The following is a 20,903-nucleotide window of genomic DNA, read 5'->3' as shown; positions in this document are numbered from 1 at the left end:
AGGACGGGCACTCGCAGATAGAAAGGAGTTTCATTCAGTGTAATTCTTAACGGGGGAAGTGAACCATCTGGAACACAGAAAAATGGATACTCTGATACGAAAGGAAAAGTAGATAAAACAGCTTACAATGTTAATTACATCTCGAAATCCTCCACCCTCCCAACCACCGTTCCTCTCCGCTTCACCGCTACCATCGATCAACTATACACCCCTCCCCCTCCCATCCTCTCCTCTCCCTTCTCCTCCCCCAATAATGTTCGAAAGATGATCATTGGTTGGTTATTGATAACTTTTGAGAAAAGTCACCCAAGAAGCTAGAACCTAGGCTCGAAAAAAACCAAACAACCGAACAATTGACCCTCGCTCAACCCCAGTCCCCCCCCCTTCTCCCCTTTACATCGAGACTGTGACTGTGTGATCATCGTCAGGTGTGTATATCACGGTTTCCCTAGAAAGGGGGAACATAATGCTCACACACGATCTTGGTCAAAAGGCCGAGCGGAAGGGTTTAGAACTAGTGTCAGTAAAATGGCTTCTAGTCAATACAAACTATGCGGAGTAGGGTTATACATTGGGTTTGCTTACTTTAGATATAGTGGATGAATGGTGGAATTCACAACCAGCAAAACCTGCCCTCTGAATTCAAAATTAAAGACAGTGATTTATTATGTTTGCTTCATCACTTAAACAAATTGAAATTAAACGGTAGAAAGTAAAAATTCCTTGTTTACAGAATTGTTCCGTGCTCCCAGTGTATACTTTCTATTGTTATTATTATTTGCTCTGCATGATTGTATATAAGCCCATACGGACCGTATTTTTGCTACCGTATCAGTTTTACCCATATATACGAAATGTAATAGTAAAAGGATTTACTCTTTACGAAAACTTCAGTGTATCCTACTAAAAAGACAAAAAAGGGGGGAAAACACATTTAAAATAACTTCGCGGATTAGATGACTTGGCAACTTTTTGAGTTGGAGAAACCATGACATGGCAATAACAGACCAGAATTCAGATGTTGCAACAGTAAATATAGTAAGACCTTTGAAAGAACTTAACTTTATCCTACACCTTAAGTAATCAAACGTTCAGTTAAGCAAATTCATCATTATCATTATTCTTATTATAAACAACCTCATAACCATCAGACAATAACGTCACATAAACAGTCTTAATGATCTTATGGAGGTAATTGACTGCAGTCGATTCTTGCGCAGGTTTATAAGTGCTGAACACATCCGTGTTTAGTATATAGATTATATAGATTTATACGTTGTTGGCTTATAGTATAACGTCGACACTTCTCCAACCTTAATAGGCAATGAGATATTATATACCAGGCCTATACATTAATGATTTGTTAGTTCCAACAAGTTAAAGGTATAGTCAGTATATGCCCCAAATTATAGCACGCTTTAATTGCTAGAAGTTTTCAAAAAGTACGTATCTAGAGGTCTTTACTCTCCAAATTGTTCTCAGACATTTTTAAGGAACACACAATATGACTGAATGTCCCAGTGAGGAAAATGTCCTCGAAGGTTGTAATAAATAAACAGTTTAAGAATTCGGACCAAAGGTGACCATATTGAAATATCTAGCATATTTGGGGCCAGTACAGCATACCTTTAAAGACAAACTTGTTCTTGCTTTATTCTCATATATATTTAACTAATTCATCTTAAGTACTTATTTATGGTAAGGCCTTGCTCTAAAGTCCACAATTCCATGTCATGCCTACATATGTCAGTTTAACAAGTCCTTTGGGTTAGTCTTCAATATATTTAAGTAATTCATCTTACTTCTTTATGGTAAGGCCTATTTGCTTATTTATGGTAAGGCCTATTTATGGTAAGCCTTGCTCTAAAGTCCACAATTCTAGGCCATGCCTACATTATATATGTCAGTTTCACAAGTCTTTTGGGTTAGTCTTGAATATATTTAAGTCATCTTGCTTATTTATGTTAAGGCCTATTTATACTTAATTATGGTAAGGCCTATTTATGGTAAGGCCTTGCTCTAAAGTCCACAATTCCATGTCATGCCTACATTATATATGTCAGTTTCACAAGTCCTTTGGGTTAGTCTTCAATATATTTAAGTAATCCATCTTACTTATTTACGGTATAAGGCCTATTTACTTATTTATGGTAAGGCCTATTTATGGTAAGGCCTTGCTCTAAAGTCCACAATTCTAGGCCATGCCTACATTATATATGTCAGTTTCACAAGTCTTTTGGGTTAGTCTTGAATATATTTAAGTCATCTTGCTTATTTATGTTAAGGCCTATTTATACTTAATTATGGTAAGGCCTATTTATGGTAAGGCCTTGCTCTAAATTCCACAATTCCATGTCATGCCTACATATATGAGTTGTCAGTTCCAACAAGTTAAAGACAAACTAGTTGTTGGTTTAGTATCATATATATTTATCTAATTCATCTTACTTATGGTATAAGGCCTTGCTCTAAAGTCCATAATTCTATGCCAAGCCTACATATATAATTTGTCAGTTTCACTTGTCCTTATGGGTTAACCTTGAAAGACATGTGCTCTAAGGCTCACAATTCGGAGTTTAGTCCCCGTGTGGTTAATGATTAATTGATTCTCGACGTACTGTTCATGGCGCATTTCTTTTCGTATAAAATGACGTCTTATATACGATATCTGTGATCATTTGTGTTTTACTTCCTTTAACCTTATATTATTCGGGCCAAAAACATACACAAGTCAAATCTCCATTTCGTAAAATATTTCTCAGACTTCCCCTTATAACCTTGCCCCAGGACGACGTAAAATCTTACCCGCCCCCCCCCCCCTCCGTCCCCTCCCACCCATAACAACTTAACTGGTGGTTGCTTCCATGGTTTTAACATACAAAAAGTTGGTAGTTCTTCAAAGTGTATTTATCAAGTGTCACCATTTCATTGTGTTGAAGTTCGTATATTTCATTTTACTGTGAAGTGTTGCTAAAGAGGGTCCCAGTAGAATCGAAAACCCTCGTTACGTCATATTTCTCTGTTTATAATTTAGGTTCTCATTCACTCTCTTCACAGTCATAACGATTTACCGTGGTTCCTGAAAAATAATCACGATAACCGCCTGGAAGATATCGATCTATCGACAAACATAGCCGACCAGTATGATATCACACATACCGACATTCCTCGATTGAGAGCAGGAAAAGTGGGTGCACAGGTAAGTGTGTATGTATACGATTCGGTAAATACCGCGTATTGTAAGTGTCATTTGGCATTATGATGACCTCACTAAAAAAGATCCTGACCATGGATATTGATGACGTCACAACTTAAAGATAGTATAAATCCGCTATCTACGAAGTATGGGGAAGTCGTGTGCAAACAGTACACATACCTTACAACTCCCTGGTTCATCACAACATGTGCATGGCCATGTATAGCCGTTCTAAAACATTTAAGCGGACGATTGGCCATAACTTTTTACATTGTATTCGGTTGGTGGCGAGGAATCAAAATAAACATGCACCCCTCATATTAAGTCCCTGCCCTTCGCCACCTTCACTCTACCCCCATCTCATGTGAATGCGTTACCCCTCAACCCACCCAACCCCAACCCCCCCCCCCACCCCACGATCCCCAACCCCACGATCCATACCCTACATTATTGGCTCACTGTTTCGTTTTTCTCCTCCTTTTCTTTTCAACATTTTTTGTTCTATTGAATGATTGCTAGTTGCTTTTTTTTCCTTCTTCTTCTTCTTCATTCACCATAGTTTTGGGCGGCGTATACATCCTGTGATTCTCAATATAAGGATGCCGTCACCCACGTGCTCGACCAGATAGACGTAATCAAGAGAATGTGTGCGAAGTATCCAGAGGACTTTCAGTTTGTGACGTCAGCAGACGGTAGGGGTGTTTTTTTTCCCTTCTTTTCTTTGGTATACATGCTCTATACATAAACTGCAATGCCAAAATAGTGATATAGCTATATATAGCTATATATATCTTTATGTATTACGTACTATGCTATAATAATAAAAAAAATCGTTTTTACTGAATTATGTATGGGGGACAAAAAGTTTCATTCGAATTTGTTCGAATGATTCTAGAAATATTTTCTATCAAGCTTTTGTCTATACTTCTGAATAGTTATCCAGATGTAGATCAAATATTCGAAAGAAAATTCAGGGGTTACGTTTATTTTGTCATGACTATTGACAAAGAGGCATATATTGTAACCATCCTGTTGGTATTTACATTCATTACTTTCATTTAATTTTTGACATAAAAACATGGATTTGGTACATGTCTTAGCAAAATTGTAGTTTGAAGTTAAAGGCGTGATGTCAGTACATGAACATTTGAATAATATGAATGATCTGAAACTCCAAGAGGGTATATTTTCCAATAATGTTTAGCGAAGTTTTAGATGGTGGTGCTCAGGACATTTACAGCTGTAGTTAAATATATCTCACTCAGTTATCTGATAAAGAAGTGGACGAATACAAGAATAAAATACGTGACTTTGTGGTCGGAAATCCTTTTGCCATCAAGATAAAAAATCAGTTTACTGAATAGAACTTTGCCCTGGAATATCACTTCTTTAAGCTATACGGAAAAACACATACGGAAGCACTGACAATACTGATATGACTGAATGTGTTACTGAATAAAGGTCAGAAAAAGTTCATTCGTGTTCGCAAGTGTATTACAGAAAACAAGGTTGAGTTTATCAGGGCAGTCTCTTGCTTAAGTTAAAAACAAATTCTATAGGGAAGAGGTAAGCCCAACAACCATCATCATGAATCCACGTAAAACAAGTGCATGTTAGACTAAGAACTCCCTCCCCCTCACCCCCCTCCACCACCCCCTCCCCCACCCCTTGCTGACTGAGGGTAATGGAGTTCATCACACTCATCTCTTTCATGTACAGTAGAGAAGATGATTAGGGGGTTTGCTTGTCATATACATATGAATAAATATTGAGTTCAAGTAGAACTTAATTGGAATATAAAACTCATTGACTCTTTGTTTTTATTTATCCATTTTTAATCTGCTTTACTATTTTCACACAGGAATTGAACAGGCATTTTCTGAGGGCAAAATAGGTGGTTTAATTGGTGTTGAAGGTGGACATAACATAGATAGCTCCCCTGCTGTTCTGCGCATGCTCGTAGAGCTCGGGATGCGTTACATGACAATGACACACAGCTGTAACACTCCATGGTGAGCTTGTTTATTTATTTTCTTGGGGTGGGGTGGGGTGGGGCGGGTTGGGGTGGGGCTGGACACATTCATGTGTATCGTAACATTATGGACCAGATAATGTTCGTGGAATGTTGCTCCAGCGGATATTTTGAAAATGCAGGGTGGGGTGGGCTTCCATTTACACATAGAGATCTATTTTTGTAATATTCTTCATAATCAAATGTTACGACCGATGAGTTGTAAATGACGTCATGTTTTGCTTGGTAACGGGGTCTTGGCTCATAGGCAGGCCCTATATATCGACAAGGAAACACTTGCGAAAACAATGCAGACAAACACCTGATTATTGATGGGCACAGAGCCGGCAAACAAATGTTTAAATCTGCAGGGGTGAACGGAGGGGAGGGGAGGGAAGGGGTGGTGACGGGACTTCCAAGTGCATTGTGACATGTCACATGTGACCTTGATCTGAGGAAGCAAGCTGCAAAACCACCTCGAGCGTCCCGACGAAAATAATATGTCAGTGCATTCTGTGCCAAAAAATTCTTGAATGTTTGAATGTTTATCAACTAGAAAACGTTTTTTTTTGTGTCTGGTTACTATAATGGGTACTTTTTAAGTTCAGTTTTCTTAATTTCTTAACCTTGGGCGCCTTGCATTAGCAAAACGAGGCGCTAATGATATATGGAAAAGAGTCAATGCGAGTTTGTGTGTTTTTTTACATTACTGGGGAAACAGCACATTTCCACCGGCTCCGCCGCCCCTGGATGGGCTAGAATCGCACTGGAGAAAGGTGACAACCGGCGTCTCATTATTTATTTCCATTTGATTTTGATTTGTTTTTTTGCTGTTTGTGTTTGCAGGGCGGATAACTGGCTGACGGATTCCGACGAAGAAAATCCTGAATTTGACGGTTTGACTGATTGGGGAAAGGTAATATATTACCCTGACATCTGTTAATTCATTCTTTGATTTGTTATAGTCCAAGCAAATGGAAGGCAACAAGTAATGCTAGTAAAGTTTCTGTAAACCTGTTCTTCTTGTTTCAAGAGATTCAGCTGTAAAATGATATGCTCAATCTCCGGAGTGCTCCTTTAAGCCTTAATTTGATGATGACGTCAGCTCCTCCGTACACGCCAAATAATAATGTTTACATTATACCATTGTGTTATCTAAATTTACACAGCAGAGCACCTGGTGAATGACAAACGGCAAGAACATTTCAAAACTGTGGTAATGCATTGTAAACATATTTTTAAAGGTATAGTGACGTGCGCGAAGGGGGCAGAGGTTATATGGTCCTTCCGGGATGTGCTCGGGAGTATTTGAGTGCCGGGCAGATTGTGCGGTAATGTGATCCACACCCTGGGAGAGGGATCTCATCGGTGGGGTACCCCCTCCTCACTGGACAAATTTGGCACATTAAGTATGCTTAGGAAGTGCTATTTTTCCTATTCTGTGCCATGTATTCTCGCAGATTTTGGTTATGGTAAAATTTGTTAAATTATAATCAAAAAAGTGCCGGGCGGAAATGTTTAAAATACTGTTTGTGCTGGGCGGCATTCAGAACTGCTGGGCGCAGCCGCCCGGTGCCGCCCAGTGTGAGCACATCCCTGGTCCCTATAATGGTTCCCCACCTATATCGTTAGTCGGGGACGGGGTGAAAGCTCAGTCGGGTTTATTATGAATCCAGTCGGGAATAAGTTGAGATAAGTTGGAGATTTAGAATCTTCCCCTAGCTCCCCTTCCCAAACCTTTGAAATCCTTCGCACGTAAATGATTTCAGGAAATCAAAGTCTTCATGTTTTATTGTAGCCTTATGCTACATTACAGAAGCTGACCGAATGTGTGTATGTGTGTGTGTGTTAGACCATGGAGCTGCCATTTAGAAATGGCACGCAGCTCACTGGTATAGACTAAGAAGTCCACTGAGCCTCTTTTATCGATATGCTTTAAATTGTTCATTCCTAACGAAGGGAGCTGCAAAAGATATAGTTACCTGTTCCAAGGTTCCTTTCGCAACAGTTTTCAATACAATCTGGACTATAACAGCAATTCCAAATAATTACAATTGAAAACAAAAAGTTGTACCTAAAAGTCATCCTTTAAATTGTTAAAAATGATAACAAATTAAAATCAATGAAATCAACTTTGAATAAGTTACATTCGGGGATTTCAGATCGGGATAATCAATGAAATAATGAGAAAAGAAAGAATAAAGGTGACAAATTAAGGCCGAGAATTTTTTTTGTGGATTGGGAGGGCGGATGGAATGAGGTAGGGAGGGGGGCAGAAAACTCACAATGTAGGTGGTCAATAAGAAAAAAATCTTTTCCCTTTTCTTCGTTTTTACGTTCTACATTTTAGAAAATAGTTACAGAAATGAATCGCATCGGTGTATTTTTGGATTTGTCGCACGTATCTGTAGCGACAATGCGTGATGCTTTGGACGTAACCGCCGCACCTGTCATCTTTAGCCATTCTTCCGCTTTCTCCGTCTGTGGAAGTTTTAGAAATGTTAATGACGAAGTTCTTCCATTAGTGGTAAGTCACCTATCAGCGATTTGTTTTAACATTATAAATGTATACATTTGCTATGTGTTCAATAGTTCCGTGCTTTCATACATGTCTGTTGTCAGGTTGCTCACTATACCACGTTCAACTGCGTGTTAACAGCTATTTATATTTATATATATATATATATATATAGAGTAGGTTGGCGTCTATCTTGGCGCAGAGTGCTCTATGTCCATTGGACAGAGCGTAATATATGTTGATACTAGATGAGACTAGTGGAACACTATAGTAGTTGTTACTCGGAGTTTCACGCGTTATAGCGATCTTCAGACAAAAGCAGTTGTCTGAAGATCGCTATAACGCGTGAAACTCCGAGTAACAACTACTAGTGTTCCACTAGTCTCATCTAGTATCAACATATATATATATATATATATATATATATATATATATATATATATATATATATATATTTATACATAAATATATATAATTTTGTTAGTTAAGACTAAGTGGAGGTCTGCCAATACATTAAGAAAGTTGAAACTATGACAGACTTGAACAGAATAGACACACTCAGTATTATTTGTTTTCATTGAATTCATTAAAGTGTAGCCATGTAACTGTATATATTCACATATAGCTTAGTATTAAAAGGTCAATGTTATCCATGTGTGAACTAAAATAAATGGCGTCAAAATAAGTCAGAAAATACATTTCAGTATTGTACTAACGGAATTCAATTGATCTCAGTTCACCGTGTCCTTTCTTCCCTAAGAACTGAAATACACATCTCTTGAATCAAAATACGATAAAAGTATTCAACTGACTTTACTCTGTTAATTCCATGCCAACACTTATACCCAGTAATTGATTTTCAAGCCATGGTGAGGCTGTGTATCATATAGTATTACCAACCATAGCATTGTAGCCATTTTATTTCATTCACAAAACTTCTATATATCTTCTTATTCTTCTTCTTTTCTCAGAGAGCAAATGGAGGAGTAATAATGGTCAATTTTTACACAAAATACATAAATTGTCCACCAAATAATGTAACTGCCGATCTAGAAACTGCAGAACTCGTTCAAGTTGTTGGTAAGATTTCCTAATCTGTACATAAATCTTTTTTTTATATTTTAGACCAAACAATCTGGAGTATTAACAAAACTACAAAACCACTGTCATGATTTCAACTATATAAATATTTAACATATGTATGATCGTACACGATGTCAAAGGATTTTTGGGAGACATTTGCTATAACCAATGACAATCTGAAATCATATGTAGAGTTGGATGCGAATTTAAGTTTGCGAACCACTTTAAAATAAATTTAATACGCGGGGCCACGAAACATTAATGTGATGACCATAAAGAAACCACGAAAATGTTACATTACATGGGAATGTTCTACCTGCGTATCTCCTATCATAATTATAAATACAAACTTCCAAAAGAAATTTCATAGTTATTTGGTTTTTAAATTTTTCTGTCGTTCGGTCAACTCATTGTTTCAGGTGACTGATATAGAAGGGTAAAAACATTACCCTAATAGAAGGATACCGCAGGCAAAATTAATAGGGTTATAAAAAAATTGTCTGGAATGGCGGGCGGTGGTGAGTTGGGGGGGGGGGACTTTTCTCGCAGGCTGCAGTTTGCCCACTTTGGCTATAAGATTATATTATCGTCTTTGATTTACTTGATTGCCCCAAGTATTTATTTTATTATTTAACGACGTAATAGGGTTTCAGTGAACCCACGTTATATAGCCAAGATATTTTATTTATTCTCTGCTTTACATTGTTTACATTGAGTAGACTTACGAAACTCAATAAAACTAATTTAAGAACCGGATTTATTTCCAAAGTCTGTATATAAGTATATTTAAGTAAATATTAAGCCGAATAAAAAAAATCCATCTGAAACTAAACTATTTAACGCAAACTATATTTTGATCGGTGAACTGAAACTTTAACTTATAAACCATGTAAAAACATTGTGAAGTCTTGTTGCAGTATTCGGAGACAATAGAGTGGAGAGACATGATGGACCCGGGGGAAATATGTCACCGGGCCCCCTTCTTGAAGTCCGCATATGTCCTTTAAGTTTATTATGGAAATGAGAATAAATTATTATCCATCCCGTATTCTACGAACCCCCTAATTGACGACGGGGCTCGATCGCCCTGCCCCCCCCCCCTTCACCCTCTCGTCATGACTGGTGTACAGTTACACGTGCCTTTCTTATGGACCATATGACATCAGATCATTAAAACGGCGTGTAAACTTGCACATCAATTTTTAGACTCAAACCTCTCTACAATTTAAAAAAAAACTAATGACAATGCAAATTCTCTGTCGCTTGTATATGCTGCACAATTTAGTAACAGAACAACTTAGCGTGTACAAGACCAACAGGGCGAATACAAGTACAGGCAACTATGCTGTAATCTGAGTACGAAAACCGACTCAAGTCGGTGCTCAAGTGCCGACTCAAGTGCGTGCGTGCGCGTGCGTGTGTGTGTTCTTGCAGCTTTGTAGTCCTTCAATTGCTTTTGACGTTAGTACACCGCGCGTGGAATCAGTTATTTTAAAGTGATGGCGCTAAGCAGAATTGTTGTTTTATTTTATTTTTTCATCCTTATTGAAATCATCTTTTGCAGGTCATTTGTACATTTAGGTCTTTTCAAACTTCAAACAAGAAGAAAGGGAAAAAATGGCATAATTTAACTAAAAATTAAGAACGCGAATGAAAAGCATTAGTTGAATAAGAACCAGGAAGAACTGAACAAGGGCGGCGGAACCGGGGGGGCACAGGGGGCACGTGCCCCCCCACTTTTCCTCAGGTTAAAAATGTGCCCTTTTTCTACATAAAAATTGAGGTGTCTCAAGTTAGCAAGAGGCCAGGGAACCAGAATGAACACTCGGGAAGGGCCGTTTCCGGCCATCTGAGGGGTTTGTAAAACCAAAAATGTTCTTGTACGCTCCGCGCCAACCGATGGTGGCGCTCCGCTCAGATAGTCGTGCATACAACTTTGCAAATCCTGGCTACGCCCCTGACTTTTAATGAATTTCTGTGGGTCAAACTCAAAGCTATTTCGAATGGAAAAAAATTGGTTAAGATATTAACAAGAAATAAACTCTAATTCGGAAGATTCCTACATTAGCAACTAGCATGATTTCACCTCATTTTGTCTCAAATGAAAACTTGTTCCTTGTTTCCCAATTTGCACATCGGATATTGCAGTGCTAGTATGCATATTTTCCTTGAGGGGGGGGGGGGGGGCGGGGCGGGACGTTGATGGAGTGATGTGTATACGCAAATAAGTTAATACAATAAGAGTTATCAAGGGTACTAAATATAAGGCTGCATCAGTCCAATCGAATTTCTGCAAAGTGCCCTTTGATGTCGGTGCCCCCCCCAGATTAAAAGTGCTTCCACCGCCCTTGGAACTGAATGCTGAGCTTAATGGTTCATAACTTATATAGTCCCATCTACTATGTACATAAGAGGAAATTGCATTTTTCACTTATAAAAGTTAGTAATGATGACGATTTTTCTTTAGTAAATTGACGTTGCTTTCTGCCTTAAGTCTTAATGGTTCCTCGACTTCCTTGCTTGTGTCAATATTGGGTTTAAAGATGAGATGAATTAACTGAAATGCAGACGCTCAGGATAAGTAAACATTGATTCCGGACTGATAAGCCAGCTCACGCGGGCAATTAATTTACGTTTACCTGGAAAACTTAGGTCTGTACGTATCCTATCACGATTGGGTAACTTGTGTTGAGCTTCAAATTCACACATGCAAGTTGTGAGATATCACACACAGATGTAATCTTCCTTAAACAAAGGAGCCTGAAGACTTGATCAAGTCTAAATATGACATCATCGAACTACTTGTGATTCCCTTTTCTTTTCTTTTTTAATGTTTTTCTTTCTTTATTACAGTGTTTATTTACTGTAATGGAGATGAGGTTTTAAATTTTAATATTCAATATCGGAGAACATGATTTAATAGAGACTTTGGATTCAGTGTCAACACTGTTTACATTTTACCATGAAAATATGAAGAAGAAGAAAAAAAACACACAGAGAAATACAAAGTTTTCAGGTCCTAATAGTGGCACTATTACGTCATAGATTTAGAAAATGGCAGCTCCCATAATAGACGGCGTTTAAACCAGGATAGCTCCCAAACGGAACATAAACTTCTCCTTAGCTGTTTAGAGCGGAGTTGATCTTCACAAAGATCTTTTACATGTAAGCTCTATATGGTGATGGTTGGAAGTTTGTCTCCTAGTAGACAGCTGAAGGACCGAATGCTTTAAGGGGAACCGGTTTGAAGTTGACAGTAGAATGCACAACGTTGAATTGCGACCATTCACTCGTGACCATGTCTTGACATTATGGCAAAGTTTTGTAACAATGACGATGATTTTAACTGCCTATTCTTTTGATTTTGAAACCGATTTAACTAAACTAACCATCTTGCATCTTTACTGTTTTTTTCTTAAGAGCATATTCAGCACTTGGCTGACCACTGCGGTTACGATTGCGTAGGAATTGGAGGCGATTATGATGGCGTGGATACGTAAGTTTTATCTTACAATATTTCGTACTTTTTACTTCAAAGGAGATGTATTATACGAGTTCTCATTTGGCGAAAATTCAATACCTTTGACAATTTCGAGGACAGCTCCGTAGGAAAGATGCGCTATCGCGTGATATGATTGCATCACATTGTTATAAACTATGGCAATATGCTAGTATATAGCTGTTTACAAAAGTGTGACGTAATAAGACGGGCCACTTTACTTACACGTTTACACCTATCATTCAACACTCTACGCATGCACCAATACATCGAGATTCATACAAAGTGCGAATATGCTTCTAAACAATGTGACAATAAGGCAACCGTTGTATGTTTTAAACTGATGCGGTATACTGCTTTGAACATCACGTATGAATCAATGCGTCAACAATTTCTCTGCCGAAATATTACGATATAAATGTCTCCGTATTAAGAGTACAGTTAAACATGATACCAGTGGCGTAGGAAGGTACTTTTGAGTGGGGGGGGGGGGGCTGAAGACTGATGGCCAGCCTGGGGGAGGGGTCTAAGGGGAGGGGGTGTCCCCCTCCCCTTTGGAAGTTTTTGCATTTCCAGGTGGCCTCAGATGCAATTTGGTGCAATATAGCACACTTCAACACCCACTCCATTTTGTAAACTTAATTTTGTATTTGCACCTGGCCTTAGATGCAATTTGGTGCTCCAAATGAGATTTTTTTTCTCATTTGGAAATGTAAAAGGGGTTTTCTGACTTGCGAACCGGGGGGGGGCGGAATGATACTTCCGCCCCTCCACATTTTTCACTGGGGGGGCTGGTGCCCCCCAGCCCCCCCCCCCCCCCCCCCCCCGTTCCTACGCCCTTGCATGATACACATTCAATTTAACGTAATATCGTATACTAGAATAGCTGATTACAAACTTGTGACGTCATCAGGCAGCCATTTTCGTTTCACAATTACACAGCATATAGGGTTTAGATAAACGATATGCCGATACATAATGTAAAATCGTCTGAAATCATTCCATGAGTGAAAGCTCCTGAATACTGCTATTTCACAACGTTACGAAATCATCCAAATGCCTTTTTAACTGAGCGCTTGATGCGGAGAAATTTATATCGTAATATTCGGCAGAGAGAATTGTGACGAATTGGTAATAGCTTCTCGGCCTTTTGGCTAAGATCATATCTGTTCCCTTTCGAGGGGAATGGTGATGCACACCTGACGATGATCACGCAGTCACAGTCCCAATGTAAGGGGACTGGGGTTGAGAGGGGATCAGTCGGCGTTTGGTAGTTTGATTCTTTCCTGGGCGACTTTTCCTTAAAAATTGAATTTGGTAATCGCATATAACTTAGGTCTCACCCCAAAAATATGGTCTTAAACCATTATACAAAATATGTATTCCTATACGTAGGCTAAATTCTATAGCAATCACATGCTGTTTTTCTTTTGTTGTGTCCCTGTCTCAAACAGCGTGCCAAATGATTTGGAAGATGTATCGAAGTACCCTAATCTGATAGCTGCACTCATTCAAAATGGATGGAGTGAAGAAAATATCAAAAAGCTGATAGGAGGCAACCTCTTGCGGGCAATGAGGGCAATGGAAGACGTAAGTAGTGTATATACTTCAATATATTTAGTTCGTATCCCGGTTTTGCGCATATATGTTACGGTAAATTTGTGAGATGTTAAAATGTATAGATTCACACGATGTCATATATCAACGACTCGCCTAAGGATGAGTAATAAGCAGCTGTCACTTGAACGTCGCTTTAACGTTTGAATTGAGACGTCCTTTGTTATAGTAGGTTCATTCGACGTCAGATCAACGACATGGCCTAAGTACATACGATTGATTCGAATCAAAGACTTGAACGTTCTTTGGACTTTAATACTGCAACGTCCTTTTTAAGTTAGTTTATAAGACGTCTTTTGTAAAGGTTATTAATCCGACCTTGGATCAACGACATACCTATATATAGTGAGTTAGTAGCTATCACGTGATCATGGCTTTGACAATGACAAACGATATCTTTTAAGACAGTTAGCAACCAGGCGTTGTAAAGACCATCACTTCAACGTCTTCCCAATGTCTACGGCTTAATAATCACAAAAGTACAATCAGCCTCAACAAAACCAGTTTTCCAGTGGCTGAACATTTTAATCTTCCACAACACAATATCGACTGTCTAAAGTTTGCCACAATCCTGGGTAATCTTTCTGACCATTATAAAAGAAACTTAAAGTCCGTTCACACTGTATATAGTGATATATATATATATATATATATGTTGATACTAGATGAGACTAGTGGAACACTAGTAGTTGTAACTCGGAGTTTCACGCTTTGTAGCGATCTTCAGACAACTCCGATCTTCAGAGCGATCTTCAGAGTTGTCTGAAGATCGCTACAAAGCGTGAAACTCCGAGTTACAACTACTAGTGTTCCACTAGTCTCATCTAGTATCAACATATATTCCGCTCTGTCCAATGGACATAGAGCACTCTGCGCCAAGATAGACGCCAACCTACTCTATATATATATATATATATATATATATATATATTTATAGCCTATATTTATATATATATATATATAGCCTATATATAAATGTGCCTATATATACATATATGCCTATATATAGCCTGTATATAGTTTAGTATATATAACCTATATATAGGGCCTATATATATATATATATGGCCTATAATCCTATATCCTATAGCCTATATCCTATATATAAATAGCCTATTTATATATATAGCCTATATATATATTCTTAACTTTCATACAAATTATTATGTAATCGTATTAAATGAGTTACGTTTCTGGAATATTTACAATACAGGTTCGTGACAGCATGGCAGGTGAGATACCACTGGAAGAGAACATGCCACGCACTAGTGGAGGAGAAAACACCAATACATGTAGAACTTATTACTATAATTCAGATTAAACCCATATTCCGTGATCGTATCGTCTTTGCGAGGTTGAGAGAGAGGTGGACAGAGGTGGGGGGGGGGAGGGTGGACTCTTCAGAAGTTGTGTTGTTTTAGTAAACACAATCCAAACTTTCTCACCGCACTATTAAGTAATTAAGAGGGAACAACTGGATAATATCACCGTTTAAGGATGACCACAATTGTATATATTTATATTTTCAATTGAGGAATTCCATCCTGTTGTGTTGAATGAAAACATCTCAAATATGACTATTATAGGAAAATGGTCACTAGGGATTGGCTTAAAGTAAAATCGCCCTCTTCTGAATTTTGCTTCCTTTTGCTTTGTTTTGTTTCGGGGGGGGGGGGGGGAGGTGTGGTATTGCGAAATTCAAATGCATGAGTAGCCTTTGTCTAAGTATACGGTATATCTTATATTTTCATTTCTATATCAGAATCCGTATATGCTGTAGTATTTTGATGCGAATTTAAATATTTGAATTTTGACGATATGAATTTAAAAAAGTTAATTGTGTAAATTGATATGAACTTGGTTCAAGCGTTGTGTTACATGAATTGACACCAAAGTTTCATCCCTGGCTAAACTTACAAATCAAATGAGTTTTAAAGATTGCTTATACTCTCGATCTTTTTTTTATACCTTAATTGAAGTTTGTGTAATGAGGAGTTAAAAAGAACCCTATGACTTATATACGTGTGAATTATTGCCCTGAAATTGATTGTAAAAGAGGCGGTGTGAACCTTTGATCTCATAGAATTTCTTTCATATCTTTCAGCGATGGAAGTGAATGGGGGGTGGGGGAGGGGGGGGGGGTGCGGTCCAGTACAGATCACCTCTTGATATCATACTGCTGGTACGAAGCCAAGCTAGGAGACAAGGGGTATCCCCCAATCAATATGCTCCACCCCCACACCCCGGCTGCCTCCCTCCCCATTTGGCTGCGGTAAAACAAAACTGAAGCATTCTCCCTTACGGCCAAATTCTTGTTATCCTTTATGTGGGTAATACAACGCAAAGAAAATAGGTTCCTTCCTTGGGTCTCCGCGGCCCTCTGGGATCCCCACATGGGCTTTGAAATACATTCCAGTGAAATTGGAAGCTTTATAGCCTGCATTTCTGTAAAAAGGGTAAAATAGATTCAAGAGAATTGTCTAAACGCACTACAGCTCTGACATGTGCTTTTGTGATTTAGGGTCGCTAAGAGAGAACAAGGAACATATCTCAGAGTTCAACAACTGCCGCCCCCCACCCCACCCCCGACCCGACACGCGCACACACAACCACACTTTAGAATTTTTCGTGCCGCGACTTTACGAGTAATTTTCAAAGAATGAGACGGAAATTAATTAAAACGACTGCTACTGCGAATTACTGAATGTGTATTTTCAGATTCATTCCAAAGGTTCAGGCATTTTTTTTGGACAATTTATTAAGATACCATCGATCGACCTCATTCGCTTGAAATTCTATCAAACAAAGTGAAAAAAATCTTACAATGCATTTAGCACTTCTTAATTCTGTTATATATTTCAAATATGCATAGATTAATAAATTGATAAACGCAATTTCAACTTGTTTTTGTTTGTTTGTTTGCTTGTAAGGCCTATGTCTAATACTTTCTCATTTCATCATATCGTATTTGTTTTAAATATATCACCTGAAATAACTCCAAACTTTCATCCTTCTAAAATAACAAGAAAGACATGTTTCAAAAGCCACTTTCTAACTTCTTATATTCGCAAGTAAGGAGAAGTTTTAAATTACTGTGGCTCAGTACGTTTTATTGCAGTGAAAATGCAACTAGGTGTGTATGTGCCAGTCGATTGGTGGCGCGATACGTTTATAGAATATCAAACAACCGGATCATATCCCAGAGTCGAGAAGCAAAGCATTTGCAACCCAAACGTCCGATGCTCACATGATGTGGTAAATTTTATTTATCAACAATAGCCATGACATAATTTCGAAAAGACAATGGGGTAAAACACACACATCTAATTAAAAGAAAAAAGACCCAACGTGCGATAATACCTTCATAATTATTTCGAAAAATGTTGTTAACTCTTTAACGGCGAGATTAATTGGATGCAAAAAAAAAAAACCTCACAAAAGGTGTTAAAATTCCATCTTTTTTCTTTTTAATATGCAAACCTTTCATTAAGATTTATATATCATGGGTGTAACCAGAGGATTCATGTGAATTACCCATCGTAGAATACGGTACCGTAACATTTATCGAAATGAAAGTATTACACAAAAATACCTTCAAAATGCTAAAATATAAATAAAATAATACATTTACAAAGGCCAGGTTGCAACAAAGCTTTATGAAAGAGCGACCTCTACAATTGCCACTTATCGGGATCCATTGCATGGTACAAAACAGCGCCAATTATTTTGGTTTGGACATGCGATCGTGTGACGTATGAACTCTCTATGAACTACGAACGGCGTCAACCAAATACCACCTGCAGCCTGCATAGAAGTATATCGAATTATCCATATTTTCTCAGAGGAGATAGATTCCCAAAAATTCGAACTGTCAATAAACCAAAAAAAAAAATAATTATAATATCTAAATTGAAAAATATAAGAAATTTTAAAATTTTTCTCCCTGCTCTTGTTCTTCAAAAAAAGTGTATTTTTTATGTTTTTTGTATCATGCACAAAATGAAAAATTGGTGGTTGGGCCGTATCACTGGAATCGCAAATTTCCATACCTGAAATTGCAAATTTCCATACGAGAAAAAATAAAGTGATGTTTGTATCAGCCACAGAAATGAAAACTTGGTGGTTTGGCCGTATCACAGCAATTGCAAATTTCCATACCATGAAAGTTTAGGTTTTGAGCAAGAAACGAAAGAATTTAAACATATACTGAACCAACCCTAACCCGGTAATTCAGACTGATCGCTGAGGGTAATATCCACATTTAATCAAGGAATTTCTAAAATTCTGTAACTAAATCCCCCTCAATCCGCTTTATTTTCACACCATATGTACTTTGATTAGTTCTCTTTAGCATACCAGCGGGGGAAAAACAAACAACAAAGATGTTATCTGAAAATATCTCAAAACAATCACTTCATTTGATCATTTCAGACACTGTTCCTGACACAGTGGTTAACTAAGTCCATTTCCAGCGGATTTATCATACCATTATTTTGGCATTGTACCTATAATAGGCTTTTATACCGTAGTTTTATACCGGTAGTAATATCGAATAATTCCAGTAAATCGTAGACCAAAAAAAAAAAAATCTCCTTTGTTTGATATAAACGAACAAAAACTTATTCGGTTGAATATAATCCGAATCTTTTTGAGCTTTCGTTGCAAAATTTACCAATTTCCTTTCACTGAATCGAAATGGTCACTATAGATTTCAATTATTCTAATGTAGTAGGGTTTTGGGGTTAAACTAAAACGAATGTCATTGTGACGTCATATATTCCTACAACGCTACGTTACTGTTTGTAGATGTAAGCTGTATATGATGCCCATTCAAGTTCAACATATATAGAAGGCATCATATGGGTCGGGGCAATATTGCATATGATATTATTCTCAGTGTCAAATTCCTACCATCGTTCCTGGTCGGATTACTGACTGTGAATGAGGGTGTTATGTCGATAATGCACACGTATACCTTCTGTGTAATACGTATTCTTAATATTCTAACAATTCTGAAATAAAAAAAAATAAAAAAAATTGGGATTGGAAGTAGGGACATATCATATACTATGACACCTGCTTCTCTTCCATGAACGATCCTCCACCCCCACCCCCTCTCCAGGGGGCCATCGTTCTCCCGTCTATAAGACACACACAGAGTAAGACACACACATATTAATTACGTCCATTTTGCTCATAAATACGCCTTTAGATAGTATTTTTCTCAACCTAGTTTCCTAGAGCCTGTATAAAGCGTCCGCGATTTCGTTGGGGGGGGGGGGGGTGGGGACGTGTAGGCAAGGTTTCCGCGGAAGATGGTCCCTTTAACATTTTACTGACATATATGCCCTACCATAATAGTCAAAAGAGAAGACCGAACTTTCATCATCTCGCTGATGAGTTTGATCTAAATTAAGTCTGATCTGGACATGGTGAGTTTGATCTGGATTATTGCTAATGATTCCATTGTCTGTATGTCAGTAAATATTTATTCATTGCTTCAAGGGGTCCGTGGATGGAAAACAAAGGGTTGACAACCTATACGTCCCTAAACCAAACAAATATATAAAAGAGTGGTGTGCATTTCCCCATATCCTATACAATACTGGCGCTTCTTTTATCCCCCCCCCCTGCTCCAACCCTCCCCCGCCCTACCCCTACAATACTCCACTGCCATTAAACACATATCGTGAGCTTTATCAAACAATGTTATAAAATCCTGTTAGAATGAGAATCATTTTTCATTCGCTTAATTCCCATTTGAAGCTGTCACTGCAGGTATGGATTTTGTTACTCATTCAAAATAATAAAAAAAAAATGATCGTTAATACGTAAAATATTCATTAAAAGAAACCCTCTCAGTCGTGGCAGTAGATCCAGTTTTTGCAATTATTTACCCTGGATCTCTTTCAACTTCAATGATAACAATCTCTTTGCTAAAAACAAAATAAAAAATAGATGACGCACAGAATCATATGCAGTTCAATATACACAATAACATGGGAGCTCGAGACAGGCAGATGGGACTTAATTAATCCATAATTGATAACATATCTAATTTAATCTTTTCTATGTTTTAACCGGGCTCGCACGACGAGGGTTATATTCTGTCAGGTTCGGTTAGCGATAGTTAAAGAGAGAGAGGGGGGAAAGTTCGGTTCTCATTGATTTCAGGCGTAATTCTGAAATTTGGTTTACAGGGGGAGGGGGAGAGGGAGAGGGACTGAGAGGGCCCGGGAGAAGGAAGGACAAAGAAAGTACAAGGTGCATGGGGTCAAGTAGTTATTAACAACCAAATTATGTTATATTAAAAAGAAAGTTTTCCCATTTCTTTACGACAACACGGCAGAATAATCTCGATCTATGAACTGAAATGTTTATGTTGACTTTCTATATGTTTGTGTTTGCATAGTGAGTTTATGTTTTGGTGTCTCTTTTTCTCCGATAACTACGGTAGGTTGAAAGGTGCATCTCAGCATAAAAGATTAACGGTAGCATGAAGATTAATCTTAATGACAACTGTTTTATGGTCATTGGTCTCGTTGGTTACTGAACGTTCCTCATCTGATTTATTAATGAAAATGTGCCTTAAAAACCCCCAAAAAACGCACTTTTATTAAAAATTTAAGAAGGCTGTAATAAGAATATGCCCTTTTGTTGAGAAATCATAAATTATTGGAATTTACTATGGCACTGGAAAGCACAGTGGATCCATTTTGCCGGCGTGCACGTTTTCAGGTGGGGTTATGCAGTTTCGTTCCTCAAACGAATTTCACCTTTCCCACTTCACTTCAAGTTTTGCCAACTCTCCACCCGCCACCCCCCCCCCCCGAGTCCCCATATTGAACCCTCTTCCGCCACTTTTTCGCATTTACGCCATACTTTACGGTCAAACGTATGTTTATTCACATAATGATATTTACGCGTCTGAGTTGTATATATGTATGCAAGTTTTTTAGATCCTCCTGCAAACAGGAAC

General features: G+C 38.0%; 1 protein-coding gene across 2 annotated transcripts in view; it reads left to right on the top strand.

Annotated features, from left to right (window-relative positions):
* LOC139965312 (dipeptidase 1-like) overlaps window positions 1-16,772 on the top strand; it is a 28,991-nt gene extending 12,219 nt beyond the window's left edge. The window contains exons 2-10 of one of the 2 annotated variants that reach the window (XM_071967548.1): window positions 3,058-3,199; window positions 3,756-3,888; window positions 5,058-5,208; window positions 6,054-6,123; window positions 7,558-7,734; window positions 8,697-8,805; window positions 12,229-12,304; window positions 13,762-13,897; window positions 15,138-16,772. In XM_071967548.1, coding sequence (XP_071823649.1) covers window positions 3,058-3,199; window positions 3,756-3,888; window positions 5,058-5,208; window positions 6,054-6,123; window positions 7,558-7,734; window positions 8,697-8,805; window positions 12,229-12,304; window positions 13,762-13,897; window positions 15,138-15,245 — 1,102 coding nt within the window. In that variant the 3' untranslated portion in view covers window positions 15,246-16,772. The remainder of the gene's footprint in view (window positions 1-3,057; window positions 3,200-3,755; window positions 3,889-5,057; window positions 5,209-6,053; window positions 6,124-7,557; window positions 7,735-8,696; window positions 8,806-12,228; window positions 12,305-13,761; window positions 13,898-15,137) is intronic. The other variant, XM_071967547.1, reaches the window with a different exon arrangement.
* Window positions 16,773-20,903: the final 4,131 nt, after the last annotated feature.

This window comes from Apostichopus japonicus, chromosome 3 (assembly GCF_037975245.1).
Source record: "Apostichopus japonicus isolate 1M-3 chromosome 3, ASM3797524v1, whole genome shotgun sequence".
Classification (NCBI taxonomy): domain Eukaryota; kingdom Metazoa; phylum Echinodermata; class Holothuroidea; order Aspidochirotida; family Stichopodidae; genus Apostichopus; species Apostichopus japonicus.
The sequence above is the reverse complement of the archived record's forward strand: the minus strand, read 5'-3'. Positions and strand labels throughout refer to the sequence as shown.